The sequence below is a fragment of the Jaculus jaculus genome, chromosome 23 (genome assembly GCF_020740685.1).
Source record: "Jaculus jaculus isolate mJacJac1 chromosome 23, mJacJac1.mat.Y.cur, whole genome shotgun sequence".
Lineage (NCBI taxonomy): Eukaryota > Metazoa > Chordata > Mammalia > Rodentia > Dipodidae > Jaculus > Jaculus jaculus.
The window spans coordinates 5277629-5304204 of record NC_059124.1 but is presented as its reverse complement, the minus strand read 5'-3'; the positions used below and the strand labels follow the sequence as shown (position 1 = coordinate 5304204).

General features: G+C 45.6%; 1 protein-coding gene across 1 annotated transcript in view; it reads right to left on the bottom strand.

The window, feature by feature from the left end:
* Positions 1-26576, bottom strand: part of LOC105944787 (ovostatin-like) — a 97813-nt gene that overhangs the window by 54099 nt on the left and 17138 nt on the right. The window contains exons 5-9 of the mRNA XM_045139798.1: positions 16097-16149; positions 11381-11401; positions 10675-10768; positions 9778-9814; positions 938-1052 (exon numbers count right to left, since the gene is read on the bottom strand). Of these exons, the coding sequence (XP_044995733.1) occupies positions 938-1052; positions 9778-9814; positions 10675-10768; positions 11381-11401; positions 16097-16149 (320 nt within the window). The remainder of the gene's footprint in view (positions 1-937; positions 1053-9777; positions 9815-10674; positions 10769-11380; positions 11402-16096; positions 16150-26576) is intronic.

The window sequence follows — 26576 nt, the reverse complement described above, 5'->3', positions numbered from 1 at the left end:
TGAACTCCAGACATGTGTGCCACCTAGTCTGCATGTGCAACCTTGCATGCTTATGTCATGTGCGTCAGGCTTATGTGGGACCTGGAGAATTGAATGTGAGTTCCTAGGTTTCACAGGCAAGCACCTTAACAGCTAAGCCATCTCTCCAGCTCAAGTATATGTCTTTTTAAAAAAAATTTAAGAGAGAACGGGTGTTCCAGGGCCTTCAGCCACTACAAATGAACTCCAGATGCATGCACCACCTTGTGTATCTGGCGGGGAACTGAGCCTTGAACCAGGGTCCTTAGGCTTCACGGGCAAGCACTTGACTGCTAAGCCATCTCTCCACCTCCCAAGTATGTTTTTTTTTTTTTTTTTGGGAGGGGGAGTTTCGAGGTAGGCACTCCAGCTCAGGCTGATCTGAAGTTTACTCTGTAGTCTCAGGGTGGCCTTGAACTCACGGCGATCCTCCTACCTCTGCCTCCCGAGTGCTGGGGTTAAAGGCATGTGCCACCAGGCCTGGCTGAAAAGTTTGTTTTCTTGTTAATACTGAAGAAGCATGATGGATACATGTCCCTTCAGGAAATCATGCACACACTTATTTTCAGTGAGGACCAACTCATATCTTGATATTTACCTAACTAAACCCACAAAATCTAAAGTGGAAGATATATCATATGCTCAGTACATTGACTGAATATTAATTTTGATATGGAATTAAGTGTATTTTTAGTTAAGACTAGAAACTCGTCTGTCCTGCACTTTCTGGTACTGCAATTTGCTTATTTTGGATCACCAGAGCATGAAAAATTAACAAGATAATAAAAAATTTAGAAATGAGACTAAGAATATAGAACAAAAGTATGATTTTAACTTAAAGTGGGGAGCAGGAGAAAGGCAGATACTTGAAGTTGAGGGTCAGTAAGCATTTCAATGGCTTTGGTGATATGCCTCTTACCTGAGCTGTGTAATTTTTACAAAGTGAATTAGGATGTTGGCAGAAAGTCTGTAATTTTGACTCCCTGCACACGCTGAGGCTAACTTTCCCCTCCACAGGCTTGCCATAGGTGTACCTAATAGGAGAATAGAACAAAAGTAAAATTACAGAGACTTGGGCTGGAAAGATGGCTTAGCAGTTAAGACACTTGCCTGTGAAGTCTAAGGACACATGTTCGACTCTTCAGATCCTATGTAAGCCAGACACACAAGGTGATGCAAGTGTGCAAGATCACAAAGGTGCACCGTGGCACACGCATCTGGAGTTTGATTACAGTGGCTGGAGGCTCTGGACCTCCAATTCTCTCTCTCTCACACACACATAAAAAAGGCCAGTCTGAGGCTGGAGAGATGGCTTAGCAGTTAAGGCACTTGCCTGCAAAGCCAAAGGACCTCTGTTTGATTCCCTACTACCCATGTAAGTCAGATGTACAAGGTGGCACATGCATCTGGAGTTTGGTTCCAGTGTCTGGAAGCCCTGGGGTGTCCATTCTCTCTCTCTGTCTCTCTCTCCCCCACTCTTTCTCTCTCATAAAAAAAAAAAAAAGGTCAGTCTGTTGGGCTTGCCTCCAAAACAATTACAGAGATTAATTCCATTATAAGTCTGCATAGGCTGTCTACAAGAAAACTACTTTACAGTTAAAGATAAGCACTACCTTAGGGTGAAAGGATGGAAAAAGATTTTCCAAGCAAACAGAAACACAAAATAAGTAGAAGTAGGTATACTGATTTCTGACAAAATTGACTTTGTACCAAAAGTCATTAATAGAGGTGAGGAAAACCACTTCATACTCATTAAAGGACCAATTCAACAAGAAATTAATACAATGATAAAATTATATGCACAAATCACAGGGGCACCTAATTTTTTAAAAAATATTTATCTATTTGACAGAGAAAGAGGGAGAGAGAGAGAGAGAGAGACAGAAGGAGAGAGAGAGAGACAGAGAATGGGTGCTCCAGGGCCTCCATCCACTGCAAACAAACTCCAGACATGCATGCCCCCTTGTGCATCTGGCTAACATAGGTCCTGGGGAATCGAACCTGGGTCCTTTGGCTTTGTAGGCAAACGACTTAACCACTGAGCCATCCCTCCAGCCCAAGGGGCACCTAATTTTATAAAGCGAAATTTACTAGACAATAAAACAGATATAAGCTTTAATACAATAATAGTAAGCAACTTAAACATGTCGCTATCATCAGTAGGCAGATCCTCTAGCCAGAAAATAAACAGAGAAATAATGGAGCTGAGCAATGTCATAGATCAAATGGGGTTAACAGAATCTCTAGAACATTTCACCCTAATTCTACGGAATACACATTCTTCTCAGCAGCTCATGGAACGTTCTCCAAAATAGACCACATATTAGGACATAAAGCATGCCTCTACAAATTCAGCAAAATTGACATAATTCCCTGCATTATATCAGAACACAATGCATTAAAACCAGAAATCAGCAACAGTAACAGCAGAAAACACACAAAGTCCCAAAGACTGAACAACTCACCATTAAACAACAAATGAGTTCTTGAAATCAGAAAGGGAATTAATGAATTTAGTGAAGTGAATCACAATGAAAACACAACATACCAAAACTTATGGGACACAGTGAAGCAGTTCTTTTTTATATTTAATTTATTTATTTGAAAGAAAGGGGGGGGGAACAGGGAGAGAGGGAGAGAATGGGGCATGCCATGGCCTCTAGCCACTGCAAATCAACTCCAGATGCATGAGCCACCTTGTGCATATGGCTTACGTGGGTTCTGGGGAATCGAACCAGAGTCCTTAGGCCTTGCAGGCAAGTGCCTTAACCGCTAAGCCATCTCTCCAGCCCAAAAAAGCAGTTCTAAGAGGAAAGTTCATAGCACTAAATGCCTACATTACAAAAACAGACAGAGATCTCAAATGAATAACTTAATATCCATTAGATGGCACTATAAAGACAAGAACAGTCCAAGCCTGAAAGTACCAAGTAGAAAGAAGTGATCAAGATCAAAGCAGACATCAATGAATTGGAAATACAGAAAACAATTAAAAAAATTGATGAGGCCTGGAGAGATGGCTTAAGTGCTTGCCTGTGAAGCCTAAGGACCCCGGTTCAAGGCTTGATTCCCCAGAACCTACGTTAGCCAGATGCACAAGGGGCGCACGCATCTGGAGTTCGTTTGCAGTGGTTGGAGGCCCTGGCGCACCCATTCTCTCTCTCTTTCTCTCTCTGCCTGTCACTCTCAAATAAATAAGTAAAAATAAAAAAAAATTTAAAAAAATTGATGAATAGCTGGTTCTTAGCAAAAGTAAACAAGATTGATAAACCACTGGACAAAATGATCAAAAGAAGAAAAGACTCAACTCAACAAGATTTGAAATGAAAATGGAGACGTCACAACTGATTCCAATGAAGTGGGAAGAATAATCAGAGCATATTTCAAAAACCTGGACTCCACAAAATTGGAAAACCTGGAAGAAATGGATGGATTCCTTGACTCACTTTCACCTTCTAAAACTAAATCCAGAACAGATAGACTTCCTAAACAAACCTATTACTTCTAATGAAATTAGAAAACTAATTTAAAAAGTTCCCAAAGAAAAAAAAAGTCTAGGCCCAGGTAGATTCACTGCTGAGTTCTATCAAACCTTCAGTCAGGAACTAAAACAACTTTTGAAATTATTTAGCACAATCAAAAAATGGGGAAAAGCTCCCCAACTCCTATGAGGCCAGGGTTACTGTAATACCAAAACCAGACAGGGGTACAACAAAAATAGAGAATTATAGACTGATATCCCTAATGAACTCAGATGCAAAAATTCTCAATAAAATCATTGCAAACTGATTTAGAGAACACGTCAAAATCATCATCCACCTCCATGAAGTAGGTTTCTTCCCAGGGATGCAGGGATGGTTCAACCCAAGGAAATCAATAAATGTAAGTCACCACATAAGCAAACTTAAACATAAGAATCACATGGTTATTTCAACAGGTATAGAAAAGTCCTTTGATAAAATATAACATCCCTTCACGATTAAACACTGCAGAGATTTGGTATAGAGGGACCATATCTCAACATAATAAAGGCTATTTATATAGCACCCAAAGCCCAGATCACTTGGAGCATTCCCATTGAGATCTGGAAGAAGACAGGGTTTCCACTCTCACCATTGCTTTTCCACAAAGGACTTGGAGTCTTAGCTCAAGCAATAAGAAAAAAGAAGGAAACAAAAGGGATACAAATTGATAAGAAACAACTCAAGTTAGCCCTTTCTGCAGATATATATATAAGTGCCCCAAAAGACTTCACCCCCCCCCAAAAAAAAACAAACTCCTAAAAGTGATAAATTCTTCCAGTAAAGTGGCAGGGTACAAAATCAATCCACAAAGATCAGTAGCCTTCCTATATGCCAAAGATCAACATATGGGGAGAGAGATAAGTGACACTATCCTGTTTTCAATAGTCACAAAAAATGAAATTCCTTGAAATATCACTAGCCCAGGAAGTAAAAAACCTACACACACACACACACACACACACACACACACACAAAAACAAACCCATAAAAACACCGAATAAAGAGATTGAGGAGGTCATGAGAAGATGGAAGGCCCTCCCATGCTCATGGATTGGAATAATTAATACTATGACAATGGCCATCCTGTCAAAACATACTGATTCAATGCAATTCCAATGAAAATTCCAGCAATGTGCTTCACAGGGAAAGAAAAAAAATAGTCTCAAAAATTTGTATGAAAGAACAAAGTTCTTAGATAGTCAAAAATATCCTCAACAAGTGGAAAACATCTGGAGCACTATACCTGATTTCAAGATATACTACAAAGTCATAGTAACTAAAACAGCATAAAAACAGACACATAGACCAGTGGAGTAGGATAAAAGATCCATCTCTAAATCCAAGAAATACAACTACTGATCTTTGACAAAGGGACCAAAAGTACACACTGGGGGGCGGGGGAAGACAGCATCTGCAGCAAACAGGGCTGGAGAAATTGGCTAATCACATGTAGGGGAACAAAATTAGACCCGCTTCTCTCACTCTGCACAAAAGTCAAGTCTAAATGGATTAAGGACCTCAATATGAGACATGAAACTCTAAAAGTACTCGGAGAAAAAGCAGGGAGAACACTCCCTATGACGTAAGCATAGGGAAAGACTTCCTGAATAAGACCCCAGTAGGACAGGAATTTAGATCTACGCTCAACCATTGGGACCTCAAGAAGCTAAAAAGCTACTGTACAGACCAGTGAATCATCAACAGAGTCAATAAACATCTCACAGAATGGGATAAAATCTTCACCAGCCACACCTCCACAGAGGGTTTAATATCTAGGCTCTATGGAAAACTCAAAAACTAAACAAGAACATAATCAAGTAACCCAATAAAAAAATGGGGTTAGCTTGGCATGGGGGCGCATGCCTTTAATCCCAGCACTCGGGAGGCAGAGGTAAGAGGATCATCGTCAGTTCGAGGCCACCCTGAGACTACATAAGGAATTCCAAGTCAGCCTGAGCTAAAGTGAGACCCTACCTCGAAAAACAAAAACAAAAACAAAAACAAAACCCCCAAAAACAAAAAAAACCAAAAACCAAACAACAGAAAACCCAAATAGAAAAAAAACAAAAATAAAAAAAATCCAACATATTTCATTTCATTCTAGTCAGGATGACACTCATCAAAAAAAAACCCTGAATGACAACAAATTCTGGTGAGGCTATGGGGAAAGAGAAACCCTTACCCATCGCTGGTGGGAGTGCAAACTGGTATAATCACTATGGAAACCAGTATGGGGACTCTTGAAAAAGATGAATCTACCGCTTGATCCAGCGATTCCACTCCTGGGCACGCATTCTAAAGACTCCGCTCTTTACCACAGAGACGCTTGCTCGGCCAGGGTTGTCGCCGCTCTATTCACAATAGCTGGGGACTGCAATCAGCCCAGGTGCGCATCAACTGACGAATGGATAATGAAGATGTGGTGCTAGACACAATGGGATTCTACTCAAAGGCAAGGAAAAATGAAATAGTGAGGTCTGCAGAAAAATGGATGAAGTTGGAAAAAAAAAAATCATTCTAAGCAAGGTCATGCAGACACAGAAAGACAAATGCCGCATGCACTCTCTCATCTGGGGGTCCTAACGGGCATCAGTTGCAGAGGACTGTTGATGCCAGTGAGCCCCAAATATGTGGACATAAAACTAGAATGAGACCAGGGGGGGAGAAGAAATAGAGAGATAGGTGAAGAGGAGTTACCTGACAGGTTAGGGGGTGGACAGAACACCACAGGTGGAGAGGGAATTACTTAAAAGTCAAGACATCATGCATTAAGGCTGGAGAGATGGCTTAGCTGTTAAGGCATTTGCCTGCAAAGCCAAAGGATGCCAGTTTGAATCTCCAGGACCCACGTAAGCCAGATGCACAAGGGGGCGCATGCATCTGGAATTCGTTTGCAGTTACTGGAGGCCCTGGTGTGCCCATTCTCTCTCTCTGTCTCTGTCTCTCTGTGTGTGTGTGTCTCTCCCCCTTTCTCTTTCTTAAATAAATCAATAAAATATATTGTCTTAAAAAAGACATCATGCATTAGTTTCATAGAAACCCCCATTCTGACTAGCATTCTGCAAGATATAACCACCAGTGAAGAGGGAGGGTGAACAATCTGGACTGAAGGTGGAAGAAGCTTAACTTTATTATTATTATCATTATTTTTGGTTTTTCTAGGTAGGGTCTCACTCTAGCCCAGGCTAGCCAGGGATTCACTATGTAATCTCAGGGTGGCCTCGAACTCACAGTGATCCTCCTACCTCTGCCTCCCGAGCACTGAGATTAAAGGCATGCACCACCACACCAGGCTAAGAAGCTTAACTTTAAAACCATGGACACTCTGGCCAGTAAATCTCAGCCCCCGAATTGGGTTTGCTCCCATCCCATAGTGAGTTATTGGCCAGGGAAACCCATGAGGTGCCAAAAACAGTGCAGGCCATTGACAAAACACTTGATTATGTGCCAGAGCTACAAGGTAAGACCCTATTGCTGAAGACTCCGCTGGCTGCGGTCACAGGACATTGGAATATCATGCTGGAAGTGAAAAGAAATGTAGCACCCTCCTGGCACTGGAAATCCCTCCAGGAGCTGCTGGAGGACAACAGCCACCACGAGCGTGAATAAGCGAGACCCTGCAGAGCACGAAGCTCATCAGCCAGATAAGAAGTAGGCACTGATGGGCTGGAGAGGTGGCTTAGTGGTTAAGTGCTTGCCTTTGAAGCCTAAGGACCCCAGTTCGAGGCTCGGTTTCCCAGGTCCCACGTTAGCCAGATGCACAAGGGGGAGTTCGTTTGCAGAGGCTGGAAGCCCTGGCACGCCCATTCTCTCTCTCCCCCTCTATCTGCCTTTCTCTCTGTGTCTGTCACTCTCAAATAAATAAATAAATAAATTAATTAATTAAAAAAAAAGAAGTAGGCACTGATTCAATCGTGGGACACAGCCTCTGTAGTGACCAACTTTTCTCCAATTGGACATCAGGCCTGCTCAGTGGGGGAGAACTCGTTTCTGGGACTGGAAACCAAGTCAGAAGCCCATGGCCAGGAAATTGATAGACACTGGAGAGAACCCCCGCCCCCAAGTGCGTTCTGCATACGCCTCTTTAACTCGAGCTGTTCTCACTCATGTCTGGGGAATCTGCTTAATTTTACACATGTCAGAGAAACCAAGGTCCATCAGTAAGACAAGAAGTTAGCCGACTGTCCCCGTGAGATGGGCCACCTCCACCACCTCTGCCAGGAGAAATCGCAGGGGAAATGGCGGCATGAATACTGCTCTTACTGGTAACCTGACAACTATTCCCAGGTTGATGGTGACAAACATAGTGATCAATCAGAACTTGCCCAAACAGAAATCCAAGAGGCTACAGAGAACTCAACACTAAATCAGACTTCCCACAGGTCTGCTATGGCTCAGGGCACACTGGGGAAGAGGAGGTGGATGGATTGTAAGAGCCACAGAGTGGGTAGGAATATCTGGAAGCAGGGTTCCCCACCACCCTAAAGGGATTGACTGGGGCCTCTGTGACCCCACAGTGAATACCATCACCCAGTGAGGAGGGCCTCCAGGGTAACAGGAGCTGGGGTGAGGAGATAAAAGAGAATAACCTGTTATAACTTACATAAAATAAAAAAAATTAAAAATATGTTAATAAACAGTAAGTAGAAAGAGAAAGGAACAAAAGCGCTGAAATAGTAACAGTTGATTCTTGTGGATTTACTTTATGATTTCATCTTTAAATCTCTAATTCTTTCTTCAGCATCAATCTTTCAGTGGCCTCTTGTACATACTTCATTGTATATTGCGCTTTAGTAAACCACATGGTAAATTCTAAGGTCTTTGATTAGTTTTAATGATACATTACTGACTAATATCTGAACATTTATTTCAAAATTTAAAAGAACTCAAGTTTTTTTTTTTTTTGCCAAAAAAGTTTAATTATATGCTTGTAGTATACTGAAAGATTGGCCTTCCATTTCTTGTCTTATGAACTTGGGAACTTTAATGTATGAACGTATTACAAACCATTCCCATCCTGCTATCTTCTCACGTCTCCTGGCCCTACCCAGGTTCCTTCTAGGTGCCCCTTTTGCTGGGTTTCTGCAGTCTCTCTAGGGCCATGGATGGACCAGTTCCTGTCGGGAGGACCTTGCCTCCCAGTACACCTTCCCTCCTTGAGCCTCTTACGTTCTTTCTGCCCTGTCTTCCCAAATGCTTCTAGAGCCTCGGAGGTGGGTATTAGAAACCTACTTGGATGTTGAATTCTTGGCAGCTTTGATGAGTTTTTCATTTCCTCACCGTCTACAGCTATCTTCCTGGAGAAGGTTCTCTGGGTGGCCATAAAAGCAACACGCCTAGTTAATCTGCCACTTTATCTGGAGTGTTTCCTGGTCTCTGGTGGTTGTGGTAGAAATGACTTGCCTCATGCTAGGCATCTGGATTTTGCTTTTTGTCATTCTATTTCAAGTTTTTTTTTTTTTCCCTGCATGAGGAACAACAGGTTTCTCATTTTTGGTGTAATAACATGATTTTAAATCGTTAGAATCTTTTAAAGGACTATTTTAGTTAGTTATTTGCAAGGAGGGAGAAGAGAGAGAGAGCGAGAGAGAGGGAGAGAGAGAGAGACACCAAGACACAAGCGCCTCTTGCCACTGCAAATGAACTCCAGGTACATGAACCATTCTGTGTATCTGACTTTACATGGGTACTAGGGAATTGAACCTGGGCCTTTATGCTTTGCAAACCAGTGCTTAAACTACTTAGCCACCTCTCCAGCTAACTTGTTAGAATCTTTAACCACTTATTTACTTATGTGTAAATTTAATGGCTCCCAGTGGTATCCTATTGTGTGTATTGTAATACTTCTCCAGCAAAATGTCACACACACAGAAGCGCAATGGCTGTACATCCAAGAACAGGAAGGTAGTATCTTTACTTCATATTAACATCATATTTCATTGCATATAATTTAAACTTACGAAGCACACACAGTAGCTTTGAATTCAGAGTTCACAATTAAGATATTGTCTGGCGCATCCAAAGTCATTTGAAATTTGGGTAACACTGTTAGGAAAAAGAAAAAAAAAAGATAATTTACTGACTTATAAGCCAATTTCCTCCCTTTTAACAAAGAACCTTTCCTAACATATGCTGTTGACAAACAGTGTTAGGAGGATGTTGAAATACATAAGAGCTGGATTTTGGAATGGCACAGAAAAAATGCATATTAGAATTTTAAGTTACAACTTCTCACTTGTGGCTATTGAGAAAATGTGTTTCAATATCTTCACCTATAAAAACACCATAGAACATTAATAAGTATTGCATTAAATCATATAAGGAGAATAGCTCCAAATGTAACCATTGATAACTCCATGCCTTTTATAATTTTTTTTTTCAAGGTAGGCTTTCACTGTAGCTCAGGCTGACCTGGAATTCACTATGTAGTCTCAGGGTGGTCTCAAACTCACAGCAATCCTCCTACCTCTACCTCCCGAGTGCTGGGACTAAAGGCATGTGCCACCCCTTTCGACTTTTCAAAATTTTTTTTGAAGCATATGTATAAAAAGGGAGTGAATATGGAAGAAACCACTATATAAATATGTTTAACCTGTGGCTCTGGGATGCATGCAGTATATCCATGAAAATTGCCCAGCACATTTATAGGTAGGCAATGTGATATCATAAGGTTAAAATAATGGGCATCCATAAAAGCTCCTCTGAGCACCACAGCAGGAAGATGGAGCAGTCACTCCAGGCCCAAAGAGAATTGTGTGTTTGATAACTAGGGTGTAATGATTAGAACAAGCAGAGAATTCTGAAATAACAGTAAGGAATAAAGAAAGACAAAAGGAAATATAGATATCTGCCAATATTTAGTGATCATGCCCTTGCTGAAATGTGTAATTTACTTTACTTTTTTTTTTCTGGTTTTTCAAGGTAGGGTCTCATTCTAGCCCAGGCTGACCTGGAATTCACTATGTAGTGTCAGGGTGGCCTCAAACTCATGGAGATCCTCCCACCTCTGCCTCCCGAGTGCTGGGATTAAAGGAGTGCGCCACCATGCCCGGCTTGGCAATTTACTTTTTCTTTTTCTTTTTGGCAATTTACTTTTTAATGAGTAGATGTTATCTTCATAGCTGATATTTACCATATTCTTCCACAGAGAAGTAGTTATACTTTGTCTTTCCAGAGGCCGTCTTCACAATGATATTGTACCAACCAAGGATGGACTCTGAGATTAACTGGAAAGACAGTGATATTATGCCACCAACAGACGTTTCATTCAGCCACTGTTGTATATGATTACCATGTGGATCCTGGGAGAGAAGAGAGTACACGAGGTTGCATACTAGACTTGTTTTCATTCACCATTACAATTTCAATACACGAATGACCTCCGATTACCCATGGAGAACTTGGCATTTTCCTATCAGAACTTACATTGCGACACATGACAGCATTTAGTGTGCCTTAGAACTATTATTTTGGCATCTATTTTCTGGGTCAATTTCTCATTTCTTAAAGCTGAAATGAACTTTATTCCTTGTAAGTAGAATACATGTCTAGACATTCGAAAAGCAAATGGTGCATTAAAGGAAATCATCTTTCCCACCGTAAGAATTAATAATCAGATGTTAATGCAAATCAGAGGGAAGGAAACCCATTTCCATCCTCTCAAGGTTGGATACATGAAAAAAACAATACTTAAGTAAAATTTAAATAAATACTGTTTACATAGTTTATAAATAAATTTCCATAGGTAATTGTCCCCTGCAACCTGCGTTCTGATTTTGAGGTCATAAGAAGTCACCCAAGAAGTGAGAACACAAAATTTCAATGAGCACTCATCTTACCTCAATGTTGATTGTTGGATACTGAAATAAAAAACAAAAATAGTGTTATTGAATGAAATGTTAGGTTTTTGTTTTTTTTCTTTGCTCAGTGATAGTTAAAATTCATTGTCAAGTTGACTGGATTTGGAGTCACCTGGGAGATACACCTCTGAGCTGCCTACGAGAGCCTTTCTGGAATGGTTTAGCTGACGACCCACCTTGAGTGTGGCAGGGACGCTCCACAGACTGAGGCACCAGACTGAATAAAGAGGGAGAGAGGGGCGAAGCCAGTGAGCAGCAGTGTTCCTCTCTCTCTGCTTCCTGACGGCACGCAGTGTGACCAGCCACCTCAGGCCCTTGCCCCGGTGCCTTTCTGGTTAAGAGTAAGTGCATGCTCTCAAACCACGAGCCAAAAATAAGCTCTTCTTTCACATATATTTGGCGCAGCAATGAGAAAAGTAACACATTGAATTTGTTATTGAACAAAGTAACATCAGCAGATAATTTAGGAAAACTCAAACATTAGTTTCCAAAGTCTGACTAAGTATTGCCTACTTTGTAAATTTATTTTTATTTATTTATTTGAGAGAGAGAGAGAAGGAGAGAGGAAGAGAGAGAATGAGTACACCAGGGCCTCCAGCCGCTGCAAATGAACTCCAGATGCATGCACCACCTTGCGCGTCTGGTTTACGTGGGTCCTGGGGAATCGAACCTGGGTCCTTTGGCTTTGCAGGCAAGTGCCTTAACTGCTAAGCCATCTCTCTAGCCCATAGTTTGTAAAAATTTTTATTCTTGTTCTCTTTCACAACACATACCCCATGGTCTCACTAAAACACTCTGGTTTAAGTCCTCTGTGGCATATTAAAAATACCAAGTTTACTATTAACTTCCTTATAGGAAAATTCCAACTCAACAGCCACAGTGTTTTATACTGCTGGTTGGCCTCTGAAGTGTTTCGATTTTGTGATTTCTATATCTCATATTAATTCCTTTGTTGTAGAGTTCTAACTATTTCTTATACACATCTTTATGAGGCAGGATCTTACTCTAGCAAAGGCTGACCTGGAACTCACTCCGTAGTCTAGGCTGGCCTCACACTCACAGTGATCCTCCTACTTCAGCCCCAGGAATGATGGGAGTATGAGTGTGAGCTGACATACTATTTTTTCAGAATAGAAAGTATGGAGGCTTTTGCCCTCTGTCTTGTCCTGAGTTCTCTCTCTCCCCCACCTCTCACCTCTGTTTGCTCAGTTACTCATCGACTCTTTGACTTTCTAGACCTACAGAAGCTGACTGCCTTGAATGTTCTCTCAGGACCCTAAAATGAACATGTCTCCAATGAAGAATCTGATGGCCAGAAGCTTTCTGGGTGCAGGTGAGAATTTTAAAATTTGATATGAAGGGCTCTTCACTTAACCCTAAGTTGCGAAATGCTCCTTCTCATGAATTGTCACATTTACTCACTGAAAAAACAAACAAATATGTAATTATACAAGTACATGCATTATATACATTGTATATATGCACATATGATTCATAATCCTTGCCAGGAATACTTATAACAGCAGAATTGGAGCTTTATGTGTCATCAAACTTAGTGAAGCAATATCTCCTTGATGAAATCCTGAGATGGCCTTGGAGAAAGTTAATTTTCTAATCTTAACTTAAGCACTGGGAGGAGCAGAGCTTCTCATGAGATTTTCTCATAGGAGAAAGATGAAATAAACAGAACTACCCAGGGGTGCCATGGGACGATTATTTGTTTATTTCTCATTGTTATTGTTTATTGATTATTATTATTGATTGATCATTTGGACAAACTTGCAATAATGAGAATCAATGTTACAATATTGCTCATGTTTCTTGTGATGCTTCTAATGCTGACGACATCCACTGGGTCCAATAAACAAAATTCTGTTCTTTGTCTAGTTGTTACTAAGCTTGGTATGCTTCTAAAAACAAATGTATAAGATTCTAGTAAAACCACATTATCATTGCTCTAAAGTGGTTGTTTTCTACAAAGGCAAGAATTATAATAGGACAGATTGTGCTGTGGAGACTAATGACTCTGCCTGCCCTAGATCTCACCTAACCAGCCAGAATGAGCGAAATGGCATCTTCGTATCCTCATCTGTGGTTTGGCTCACGCTATCTCCAGCCTCTGGGAAGACAGCATCAGGCCTTCGGAACAAGTTATTTATTTGAGACAGAGATGGAGAGATAGACATAGATAAATAGATAGATAGAGACTGGGCATGCCAGGGTTTCCTGCCACTGTAAACAAACTCCAGACACATGTACCACTTTGTGCATCTGGCTTTACGTTGGTACTGGAGAGATGAACTCGGGTCATCAGGCTCTGGCAAGCAAACATCTTTAACCACTGAGCCATCATCTATCCAGCCCAACCTCTGCTTTTAACAGGATTGTCTTGTCCCTAATTCAAACATTGGCTGTGCTCACCTTCCCTAACTCAAACATTGGATCATCTTTGTTTTCTATGGAACCTCTGAGTTTCACCTTTCATAGCACCCACGGTCCAAATGGCCAAAAGTCTTTAGTCCCCTTTCCCCTGCTTTTCACTCCTGCACATTCCATTGTGTGCTCTGCTCCTAATTGCTGCCATCTGTGAATTTCATGAGACATTTGTCCTTGAACTTCTTGGCAAATTCCTGGGGCAGGTGGGATTACTTTTTCCTTGGAAGTGCTGGGGTACAAGAGCCCTATTTCCTTTAAGACTGGAAGTAACTTTCAAGTGTAACTTGTTCTTTTATTTTTATTTTTTGAGGCAAGCCCAACAGACTTGCCTTCTTTTTTTAAAAAATATTTTATTTTTATTTATTTGAGAGACAGAGAGAAAGAGGCAGAGAAAGAAAGAGAGGGAGTGAGAAAGACAGAATGGGCACGCCTGGGCCTCCAGCCACTGCAAATGAACTCCAGATGCATGCACCACCTTGTGCATCTGGTTTATGTGGGTCCTTGGGAATTGAACCTGGGTCCTTTGGCTTTGCAGGTAAGTGCCTTAACTACTAAACCATCTCCCCAGCTCAAGACTTGCCTTCTTTTAATGAGAGACACAGAGAGAAAGAATGGGAGTGCCAGGGCCTCCAGCCACCGCAATAGAACTACAGATGCGTGCACGTGCGCCCCCTTGCGTGCATGTGTGAGCTTGTGTGTTTGTGTCACTGTGTGTTTGGCTTATGTGGGACCTGGAGAGTTGAACGTGGGTCCTTAGGCTTCACAGGCAAGTGTCTTAACCGCTGAGCCATCTCTCCAGCCCTCAAGAGTAACCTCTGTTCTGGAGCTTTCTGTCAATGTGGCTGATGAGCTATCCTGAGTGCAAGGCATACCCGCCTGCTCCTTCCCAGTCCTGGGCAGCTCCCACCACTATCTGACTGGCTCTCTTGAAGCACTTTACTAATAATTTACTTGCTCATTTTCTTATTCTCAGCATCTGATGCTGGGAGAGTTGACAAGATAATACCTCTTTCAATAACATCAAATACAAAGTGGCCGTGCTTCTACCTCGTTATAAATCCACTTGTGCATTTATTGTAAGATATTACTCATCCTGTGTAGCATTTAATTATTGTGCAATTTTTGGATTACTTATTAAATAATTTTAAAAACATATGATTTTGGGGCTGAAGAGCTAGCTTAGTCACTAAAGTGCTTGCCTTGCAAGCATGAGGACCCAAATTCTATCCACAGTACCGATGTAAAATGCTGGGTGTGACATTGTGACCTGTAATCATAGGTCTGGGGAAGTGCAGACAGAAGGACTCCTGTGATTTACTGGCTGGTCAGTCAAGCCCAAGTGCTGAGCACCAGGGCCATGAGAAGTCCTATTTCTAAGAAGCTGGACAGTTTTCTTGAGGATAACACCCAAAGTCATCCTCTGGCCTCCACACATTTACACACACACACACACACACACACACATACACATGCACCTGCACACATATGTGCTCTCTCACACACACGAACATGCCTGTACACAGGCAGGCACACGGCACACACCCACATGCAAAAAAGAACCGACTATCAGTCATATCCTATTGTCCCACATATCAAAGATGCAGCAGAGGACTCTTTGTACATTTTTAAAATTAAAAAGAAATTATTTATTTGAGAGAAAAAGAGAGAGGAGCAAGCGAGGAAGAGGCAGAGAGAGAATGGGCATGTTAGGACCTATAACCACTGCAAACAAACTCCAGATGCATGCACCACCTTGTGCATCGGGCTTACATGGGTACTGGGGAATCGAACCTGGGTCCTTGGGTTTTCCAGGCAAGTATATTAAACGTTAAGCCATCTTCCCAGCCCATTTTCAATGTAATTACTTGAGGTCATTTATGTTGCTTCCCTCTCGCCACTCTAACGTAATCACTTTGGGGGCAGGAAGAACTGTCTTTCCACCTGAGGACCAGGGCGTTCCAGTAACAGCCGTATGGTACGGGGCTGTCACAGAGCTTTAGGACAGGACGGATTTCGCAAGTTACAGACTTTTGCCTGTAAAGGGAGTGTGTTTGCTTAATTTTGTTTTGTGGGATGAAGAAGAGGAAGAGAAAAAAGAGAAAGAAGAAGAACAGTGTGATGTTTAATGGGGAACCCAATGAGTGTGTAAGAAGCAGAGTCAAGAACCCTAAACTAGACAGTTGCACCCCACTATCCCTGATTAATTTTATGATGTGAGAATGAAGCAGTGTACAAATAAATTTTTTTTTCTCCACTCACCGTTTCCTTAATAGGCCTGAAGTCATCATCCAGAGACACAATTCGAATCAGTACTGAAAGAAATTAAAGATGAGAAAAAGAAATTAACTTAACTTCCTACTAAACGGAACCTCTCAGGTGAACCAGGGGCATTAGGGCATCACAGTCTGCAGTGAGCAGTTCTGCGTGAGCCTCACCCACACGTCACACAAGGGTGCCACCAGGCTGGACCTGTTAGTTCCCATGAAAGACTTCGGTAAAACTACTTCCTGCCATCCTTTCATCTCCAGGACTTCCTCCTCCCACGCATCATCAGAAAATGTGTTCAGCACTGTTCATTTTCAAAAGAAAGAATCACTGAGGGAGGCAGGTAAGGTAAGTGAGCTCACAGGTCATCAGCGGGCTCTTCATGAGCACACGCCTCTTCTACCTGAAGCACACGCCGTGTCCCCTTAAGTGCAGTGTGTGCCCATGTTTCCCTGGACTCTCACGTGCACGTGATTTTATGTCTGGTCTTGTAGCCAGTTCTCATCTTGATGGCCCTTATTAAATCCATTAGCTTTCAGTAAAACTCCTTTAAGAATTATTTATTTATTTTTATTTGAGACAGAGAGAGAGAGAGAGAAAGGGGGGGGGGAAGAGAGAGAGAGAGAGAGAGAGAGAGAGAGAGAGAGAGAGAGAGAGAGAGGGAGGGAGAATGGGCCACCAGGGTCTCCAGCCACTGCAAACAAACTCCAGATGCATGTGCCACCTTGTGCATCTGGCTTACGTGGGACCTAGAAAATTAAAACTGGGTCCTTAGGCTTCTCAGACAAATGCCTTATCTGCTAAGCCATCTCTCCAGCCCATCTCTCTCCTTCTTTTAAAAACGTGTCTCCCCATAGCCCCCCTCCCCCTTTATTCTCATAGCACACTCTGGATCATTTCTGCCTTGAGACTACTTCTTGTTCTCCAGGGCTCTGTAGTGGACAGTCCATCTTCCACAAGGCTCAAAAAGAGACACTTAAGTGAGGTATTGAAGCAATAACTCCAAGGAAAACTTTCACTTTACTTGAAAAGAGAATTTATCATTTGAATTGTCATTTGTACCAGAAAACCCATGCAAGATGTTGCTGGCCTATTTGTGGTCTTTCTCCCCAACAGCTGAAGATATCATGGAACATTTTGTCGTACTCTGTGAAGTAGGTATTTTGGTGTCCCTTTTAAGGAATATAACATTCCCTCACTCACACTGCACACCCTCATCTACCCAGATCATCCCTCACTCACACTGCACACCCTCACTCTACCCAGAACTTTCCTCACTCACACTGCACACCCTCATCTACCCAGAACATCCCTCACTCACACTGCACACCCTCCTCTACCCAGAACATTCCTCACTCACACTGCACACCCTCACTCTACCCAGAACATTCCTCACTCACACTGCACACCCTCATCTACCCAGAACTTTCCTCACTCACACTGCACACCCTCATCTACCCAGAACATCCCTCACTCACACTGCACACCCTCACTCTACCCAGAACTTTCCTCACTCACACTGCACACCCTCACTCTACCCAGAACTTTCCTCACTCACACTGCACACCCTCACTCTACCCAGAACGTTCCTCACTCACACTGCACACCCTCATCTACCCAGAACATCCCTCACTCACACGGCACACCCTCACTCTACCCAGAACATCCCTCACTCACATTGCACACCCTCACTCTACCCAGAACGTTCCTCACTCACACTGCACACCCTCACTCTACCCAGAACGTTCCTCACTCACACTGCACACCCTCATCTACCCAGAACATCCCTCACTCACACGGCACACCCTCACTCTACCCTGAACATCCCTCACTCACATTGCACACCCTCACTCTACCCAGAACGTTCCTCACTCACACTGCACACCCTCACTCTACCCAGAACGTTCCTCACTCACACTGCACACCCTCATCTACCCAGAACATCCCTCACTCACACTGCACACCCTCACTCTACCCAGAACGTTCCTCATTCACACTGCACACCCTCATCTACCCAGAACATCCCTCACTCACACTGCACACCCTCACTCTACCCAGAACGTTCCTCACTCACACTGCACACCCTCATCTACACAGAACGTCCCTCACTCACACTGCACACCCTCACTCTACCCAGAACATTCCTCACTCACACTGCACACCCTCACTCTACCCAGTACATTCGTCACTCACACTGCACACCCTCACTCTACCCAGAACGTTCCTCACTCATACTGCACACCCTCATCTACCCAGAACATTCCTCACTCACACTGCACACCCTCACTCTACCCAGATCATTCCTCACTCACACTGCACACCCTCATTCTACCCAGATCATTTCTCACTCACACTGCGCAACCTCATCTACCCAGAACTTTCCTCACTCACACTGCACACCCTCACTCTACCCAGAACTTTCCTCACTCACACTGCACACCCTCACTCTACCCAGAACATTCTCACTCACACTGCACACCCTCATCTACCCAGAACGTTCCTCACTCACACTGCACACCCTCACTCTACCCAGAACATTCCTCACTCACACTGCACACCCTCACTCTACCCAGAACTTTCCTCACTCACACTGCACACCCTCACTCTACCCAGAACGTTCCTCACTCACACTGCACACCCTCACTCTACCCAGAACGTTCCTCACTCACACTGCACACCCTCATCTACCCAGAACATTCCTCACTCACACTGCACACCCTCACTCTACCCAGAACATTCTCACTCACACTGCACACCCTCACTCTACCCAGAACATTCTCACTCACTCTGCACACCCTCACTCTACCCAGAACATTCCTCACTCACACTGCACACCCTCATCTACCCCGAACGTTACTCACTCACACTGCACACCCTCATCTACCCAGAACGTCCCTCACTCACACTGCACACCCTCATCTACCCAGAACATTCTCACTCACACTGCACACCCTCACTCTACCCAGAACATTCCTCACTCACACTGCACACCCTCATCTACCCAGAACATCCCTCACTCACACTGCACACCATCATCTACCCAGAACATCCCTCACTCACACTGCACAACCTCCTCTACCAGAACGTTCCTCACTCACACTGCACACCCTCACTCTACCCAGAACATTCTTCACTCACACTGCACACCCTCACTCTACCCAGAACATTCCTCACTCACACTGCACACCCTCATCTACCCAGAACGTGCCTCACTCACACTGCACACCCTCATCTACCCAGAACGTCCCTCACTCACACTGCACACCCTCATCTACCCAGAACGTTCCTCACTCACACTGCACACCCTCATCACCCAGAACGTCCCTCACTCACACTGCACACCCTCATCTACCCAGAACGTTCCTCACTCACACTGCCCACCCTCATCAACCCAGAACGTCCCTCACTCACACTGCACACCCTCATCTACCCAGAACGTCCCTCACTCACACTGCACACCCTCACTCTACCCAGAATGTTCCTCACTCACACTGCACACCCTCATCTACCCAGAACATCCCTCACTTACACTGCACACCCTCATCTACCCAGAACATTCCTCACTCACACTGCACACCCTCACTCTACCCAGAACATTCTCACTCACTCTGCACACCCTCACTCTACCCAGAACATTCCTCACTCACACTGCACACCCTCACTCTACCCAGAACATCCCTCACTCATACTGCACACCATCACAATACCCAGAACATCCCTCACTCACACTGCACACCCTCACTCTACCCAGAATGTCCCTCACTCACACTGCACACCGTCACAATACCCAGAACATTCCTCACTCACACTGCACACCCTCACTCTACCCAGAACATTCCTCACTCACACTGCACACCCTCACTCTACCCAGAACATTCTCACTCACTCTGTACACCCTCTCTCTACCCAGAACGTCCCTCACTCACACTGCACACCCTCACTCTACCCAGAACATTCTCACTCACACTGCACACCCTCACACTACCCAGAACATCCCTCACTCACACTGCACACCCTCATCTACCCAGAACTTTCCTCACTCACACTGCACACCCTCCTCTACCCAGAACATCCCTCACTCACACTGCACACCCTCATCTACCCAGAACATTCCTCACTCACACTGCACACCCTCACTCTACCCAGAACATTCTCACTCACTCTGCACACCCTCACTCTACCCAGAACATTCCTCACTCACACTGCACACCCTCACTCTACCCAGAACATCCCTCACTCATACTGCACACCCTCACAATACCCAGAACATCCCTCACTCACACTGCACACCCTCACTCTACCCAGAATGTCCCTCACTCACACTGCACACCGTCACAATACCCAGAACATTCCTCACTCACACAGCACACCCTCACTCTACCCAGAACATTCCTCACTCACACTGCACACCCTCACTCTACCCAGAACATTCTCACTCACTCTGTACACCCTCTCTCTACCCAGAACGTCCCTCACTCACACTGCACACCCTCACTCTACCCAGAACATCCCTCACTCATACTGCACACCCTCATCTACCCAGAACGTTCCTCACTCACACTGCACACCCTCACTCTACCCAGAACATTCTCACTCATACTGCACACCCTCACACTACGCAGAACATCCCTCACTCACACTGCACACCCTCATCTACCCAGAACTTTCCTCACTCACACTGCACACCCTCATCTACCCAGAACATCCCTCACTCACACTGCACACCCTCATCTACCCAGAACATCCCTCACTCACACTGCACACCCTCCTCTACCCAGAACGTTCCTCACTCACACTGCACACCCTCACTCTACCCAGAACATTCCTCACTCACACTGCACACCCTCATCTACCCAGAACATCCCTCACTCACACTGCACACCCTCATCTACCCAGAACATCCCTCACTCACACTGCACACCCTCACTCTACCCAGAACATTCTCACTCACACTGCACACCCTCACTCTACCCAGAACATCCCTCACTCACACTGCACACCCTCACTCTACCCAGAACATTCCTCACTCACACTGCACACCCTCACTCTACCCAGAACATTCTCACTCACTCTGTACACCCTCTCTCTACCCAGAACGTCCCTCACTCACACTGCACACCCTCACTCTACCCAGAACATCCCTCACTCATACTGCACACCCTCATCTACCCAGAACGTTCCTCACTCACACTGCACACCCTCACTCTACCCAGAACATTCTCACTCATACTGCACACCCTCACACTACGCAGAACATCCCTCACTCACACTGCACACCCTCATCTACCCAGAACTTTCCTCACTCACACTGCACACCCTCATCTACCCAGAACATCCCTCACTCACACTGCACACCCTCATCTACCCAGAACATCCCTCACTCACACTGCACACCCTCCTCTACCCAGAACGTTCCTCACTCACACTGCACACCCTCACTCTACCCAGAACATTCCTCACTCACACTGCACACCCTCATCTACCCAGAACATCCCTCACTCACACTGCACACCCTCATCTACCCAGAACATCCCTCACTCACACTGCACACCCTCACTCTACCCAGAACATTCTCACTCACACTGCACACCCTCACTCTACCCAGAACATCCCTCACTCACACTGCACACCCTCACTCTACCCAGAACATTCCTCACTCACACTGCACACCCTCACTCTACCCTGAATATCCCTCACTCACACTGCACACCCTCATCTACCCAGAACGTTCCTCAGTCACACTGCACACCCTCATCTACCCAGAACATTCCTCACTCACACTGCACACCCTCACTCTACCCAGAACATTCCTCACTCACACTGCACACCCTCACTCTACCCAGAACTTTCCTCACTCACACTGCACACCCTCATCTACCCAGAACATCCCTCACTCACACTGCACACCCTCCTCTACCCAGAACGTTCCTCACTCACACTGCACACCCTCACTCTACCCAGAACATTCTTCACTCACACTGCACACCCTCACTCTACCCAGAACATTCCTCACTCACACTGCACACCCTCATCTACCCAGAACATCCCTCACTCACACTGCACACCCTCACTCTACCCAGAACATTCCTCACTCACACTGCACACCCTCATCTACCCAGAACATTCCTCACTCACACTGCACACCCTCACTCTACCCAGAACATTCCTCACTCACACTGCACACCCTCACTCTACCCAGAACATTCCTCACTCACACTGCACACCCTCACTCTACCCAGAACATTCCTCACTCACACTGCACACCCTCACTCTACCCAGAACGTCCCTCACTCACACTGCACACCCTCACTCTACCCAGAACGTTCCTCACTCACACTGCACACCCTCATCTAACCAGAACGTTCCTCACTCACACTGCACACCCTCAGCTACCCAGAACATCCCTCACACACACTGCACACCCTCACTCTACCCAGAACATTCCTCACTCACACTGCACACCCTCATCTACCCAGAACATTCCTCACTCACACTGCACACCCTCACTCTACCCAGAACGTTCCTCACTCATACTGCACACCCTCATCTGCCCAGAACATTCCTCACTCACACTGCACACCCTCACTCTACCCAGAACGTTCCTCACTCACACTGCACACCCTCATCTACCCAGAACGTTCCTCACTCACACTGCACACCCTCACTCTACCCAGAACATTCCTCACTCACACTGCACACCCTCATCTACCCAGAACATCCCTCACTCACACTGCACACCCTCATCTACCCAGAACATTCCTCATTCACACTGCACACCCTCCTCTACCCAGAACATCCCTCACTCACACTGCACACCCTCACTCTACCCAGAACATTCCTCACTCACACTGCACACCCTCATCTACCCAGAACATCCCTCACTCACACTGCACACCCTCATCTACCCAGAACATTCCTCACTCACACTGCACACCCTCATCAACCCAGAACGTTTCACTCACACTGCACACCCTCATCTACCCAGAACATTCCTCACTCACACTGCACACCCTCACTCTACCCAGAACATTCGTCACTCACACTGCACACCCTCACTCTACCCAGAACATTCCTCACTCATACTGCACACCCACACAATACCCAGAACATCCCTCACTCACACTGCACACCCTCACTCTACCCAGAATGTCCCTCACTCACACTGCACACCCTCACAATACCCAGAACATCCCTCACTCACACTGCACACCCTCACTCTACCCAGAATGTCCCTCACTCACACTGCACACCCTCACAATACCCAGAACATCCCTCACTCACACTGCACACCATCACTCTACCCAGAATGTCCCTCACTCATACTGCACACCCTCACAATACCCAGAACATCCCTCACTCACACTGCACACCCTCACTCTACCCAGAACATCCCTCACTCACACTGCACACCCTCACTCTACCCAGAACATCCCTCACTCACACTGCACACCCTCATCTACCCAGAACATTTCTTACTCACACTGCACACCCTCATCTACCCAGAACATTCCTCACTCACACTGCACACCCTCATCTACCCAGAACATCCCTCACTCACACTTCACACCCTCATCTACCCAGAACATTCCTCACTCACACTGCACACCCTCATCTACCCAGAACGTTCCTCACTCACACTGCACACCCTCACTCTACCCAGAACATCCCTCACTCACACTGCACACCCTCACTCTACCCAGAACATTCTCACTCATACTGCACACCCTTATCTACCCAGAACATTCCTCACACTGCACACCCTCATCTACCCAGAACATCCCTCACTCACACTGCACACCCTCATCTACCCAGAACATCCCTCACTCACACTGCACACCCTCCTCTACCCAGAACGTTCCTCACTCACACTGCACACCCTCACTCTACCCAGAACATCCCTCACTCACACTGCACACCCTCATCTACCCAGAACATTTCTTACTCACACTGCACACCCTCATCTACCCAGAACTTTCCTCACTCACACTGCACACCCTCCTCTACCCAGAACGTTCCTCACTCACAATGCACACCCTCACTCTACCCAGAACATTCCTCACTCACACTGCACACCCTCACTCTACCCAGAATGTTCCTCACTCACACTGCACACCCTCATCTACCCAGAACATTCCTTACTCACACTGCACACCCTCACTCTACCCAGAACATTCTCACTCACTCTGCACACCCTCACTCTACCCAGAACATTCCTCACTCACACTGCACACCCTCACTCTACCCAGAACATCCCTCACTCATACTGCACACCCTCACTCTACCTAGAACATTCTCACTCACACTGCACACCCTCACACTACCCAGAACATTTCTCACTCACACTGCACACCCTCATCTACCCAGAACATCCCTCACTCACACTGCACACCCTCACTCTACCCAGAACTTTCCTCACTCACACTGCACAGCCTCCCTCTACCCAGAACATCCCTCACTCACACTGCACACCCTCACTCTACCCAGAACGTTCCTCACTCACACTGCACACCCTCCTCTACCCAGAACATCCCTCACTCACACTGCACACCCTCACAATACCCAGAACATCCCTCACTCACACTGCACACCCTCACTCTACCCAGAATGTCCCTCACTCACACTGCACACCGTCACAATACCCAGAACATTCCTCACTCACACTGCACACCCTCACTCTACCCAGAACATTCCTCACTCACACTGCACACCCTCACTCTACCGAGAACATTCTCACTCACTCTGCACACCCTCACTCTACCCAGAACGTTCCTCACTCACACTGCACACCCTCACTCTACCCAGAACATCCCTCACTCACACTGCACACCCTCATCTACCCAGAACATCCCTCACTCACACTGCACACCCTCATCTACCCAGAACATTCTCACTCACACTGCACACCCTCATCTACCCAGAACATCCCTCACTCACACTGCACACCCTCACTCTATCCAGAACGTTCCTCACTCACACTGCACACCCTCACTCTACCCAGAACATTCCTCACTCACACTGCACACCCTCACTCTACCCAGAACATTCTCACTCACTCTGCACACCCTCACTCTACCCAGAACGTTCCTCACTCACACTGCACACCCTCACTCTACCCAGAACATTCCTCACTCACACTGCACACCCTCACTCTACCCAGAACATTCTCACTCACTCTGCACACCCTCACTCTACCCAGAACGTTCCTCACTCACACTGCACTCCCTCACTCACCAGAACATCCCTCACTCACACTGCACACCCTCACTCTACCCAGAACATTCCTCACTCACACTGCACACCCTCACTCTACCCAGAACATTCTCACTCACTCTGCACACCCTCACTCTACCCAGAACGTTCCTCACTCACACTGCACACCCTCACTCTACCCAGAATGTCCCTCACTCACACTGCACACCGTCACATTACCCAGAACATTCCTCACTCACACTGCACACCCTCACTCTACCCAGAACATTCCTCACTCACACTGCACACCCTCACTCTACCCAGAACATTCTCACTCACTCTGTACACCCTCTCTCTACCCAGAACGTCCCTCACTCACACTGCACACCCTCACTCTACCCAGAACATCCCTCACTCATACTGCACACCCTCATCTACCCAGAACATTCCTCACTCACACTGCACACCCTCACACTACCCAGAACATCCCTCACTCATACTGCACACCCTCATCTACCCAGAACATCCCTCACTCACACTGCACACCCTCATCTACCCAGAACATTCTCACTCACACTGCACACCCTCACTCTACCCAGAACATCCCTCACTCATACTGCACACCCTCATCTACCCAGAACGTTCCTCACTCACACTGCACACCCTCACTCTACCCAGAACATTCTCACTCACACTGCACACCCTCACACTACCCAAAACATCCCTCACTCACACTGCACACCCTCACTCTACCCAGAACATCCCTCACTCACACTGCACACCCTCATCTACCCAGAACATTTCTTACTCACACTGCACACCCTCACTCTACCCAGAACATTCTCACTCACATTGCACACCCTCACTCTACCCAGAACATTTCTTACTCACACTGCACACCCTCATCTACCCAGAACATTCCTCACTCATACTGCACACCCTCACTCTACCCAGAACATTCTCACTCACACTGCACACCCTCACTCTACCCAGAACTTTCCTCACTCACACTGCACACCCTCATCTACCCAGAACATTCCTTATTCACACTGCACACCCTCACTCTACACAGAACATCCCTCACTCACACTGCCCACCCTCATCTATCCAGAACATTCCTCACTCACACTGCACACCCTCACAATACTCAGGTCTCTGCTTAATTAGCAGAGAACATTACTTTCTTCTCATCCTTTTGTTTTTCAATAAACTACATAGGCCTGTCCCTTGAGCACTCATTTCAGTGGCCTTGACTCCATTCGTGCCTCTGTTCCAGACCGTCCCT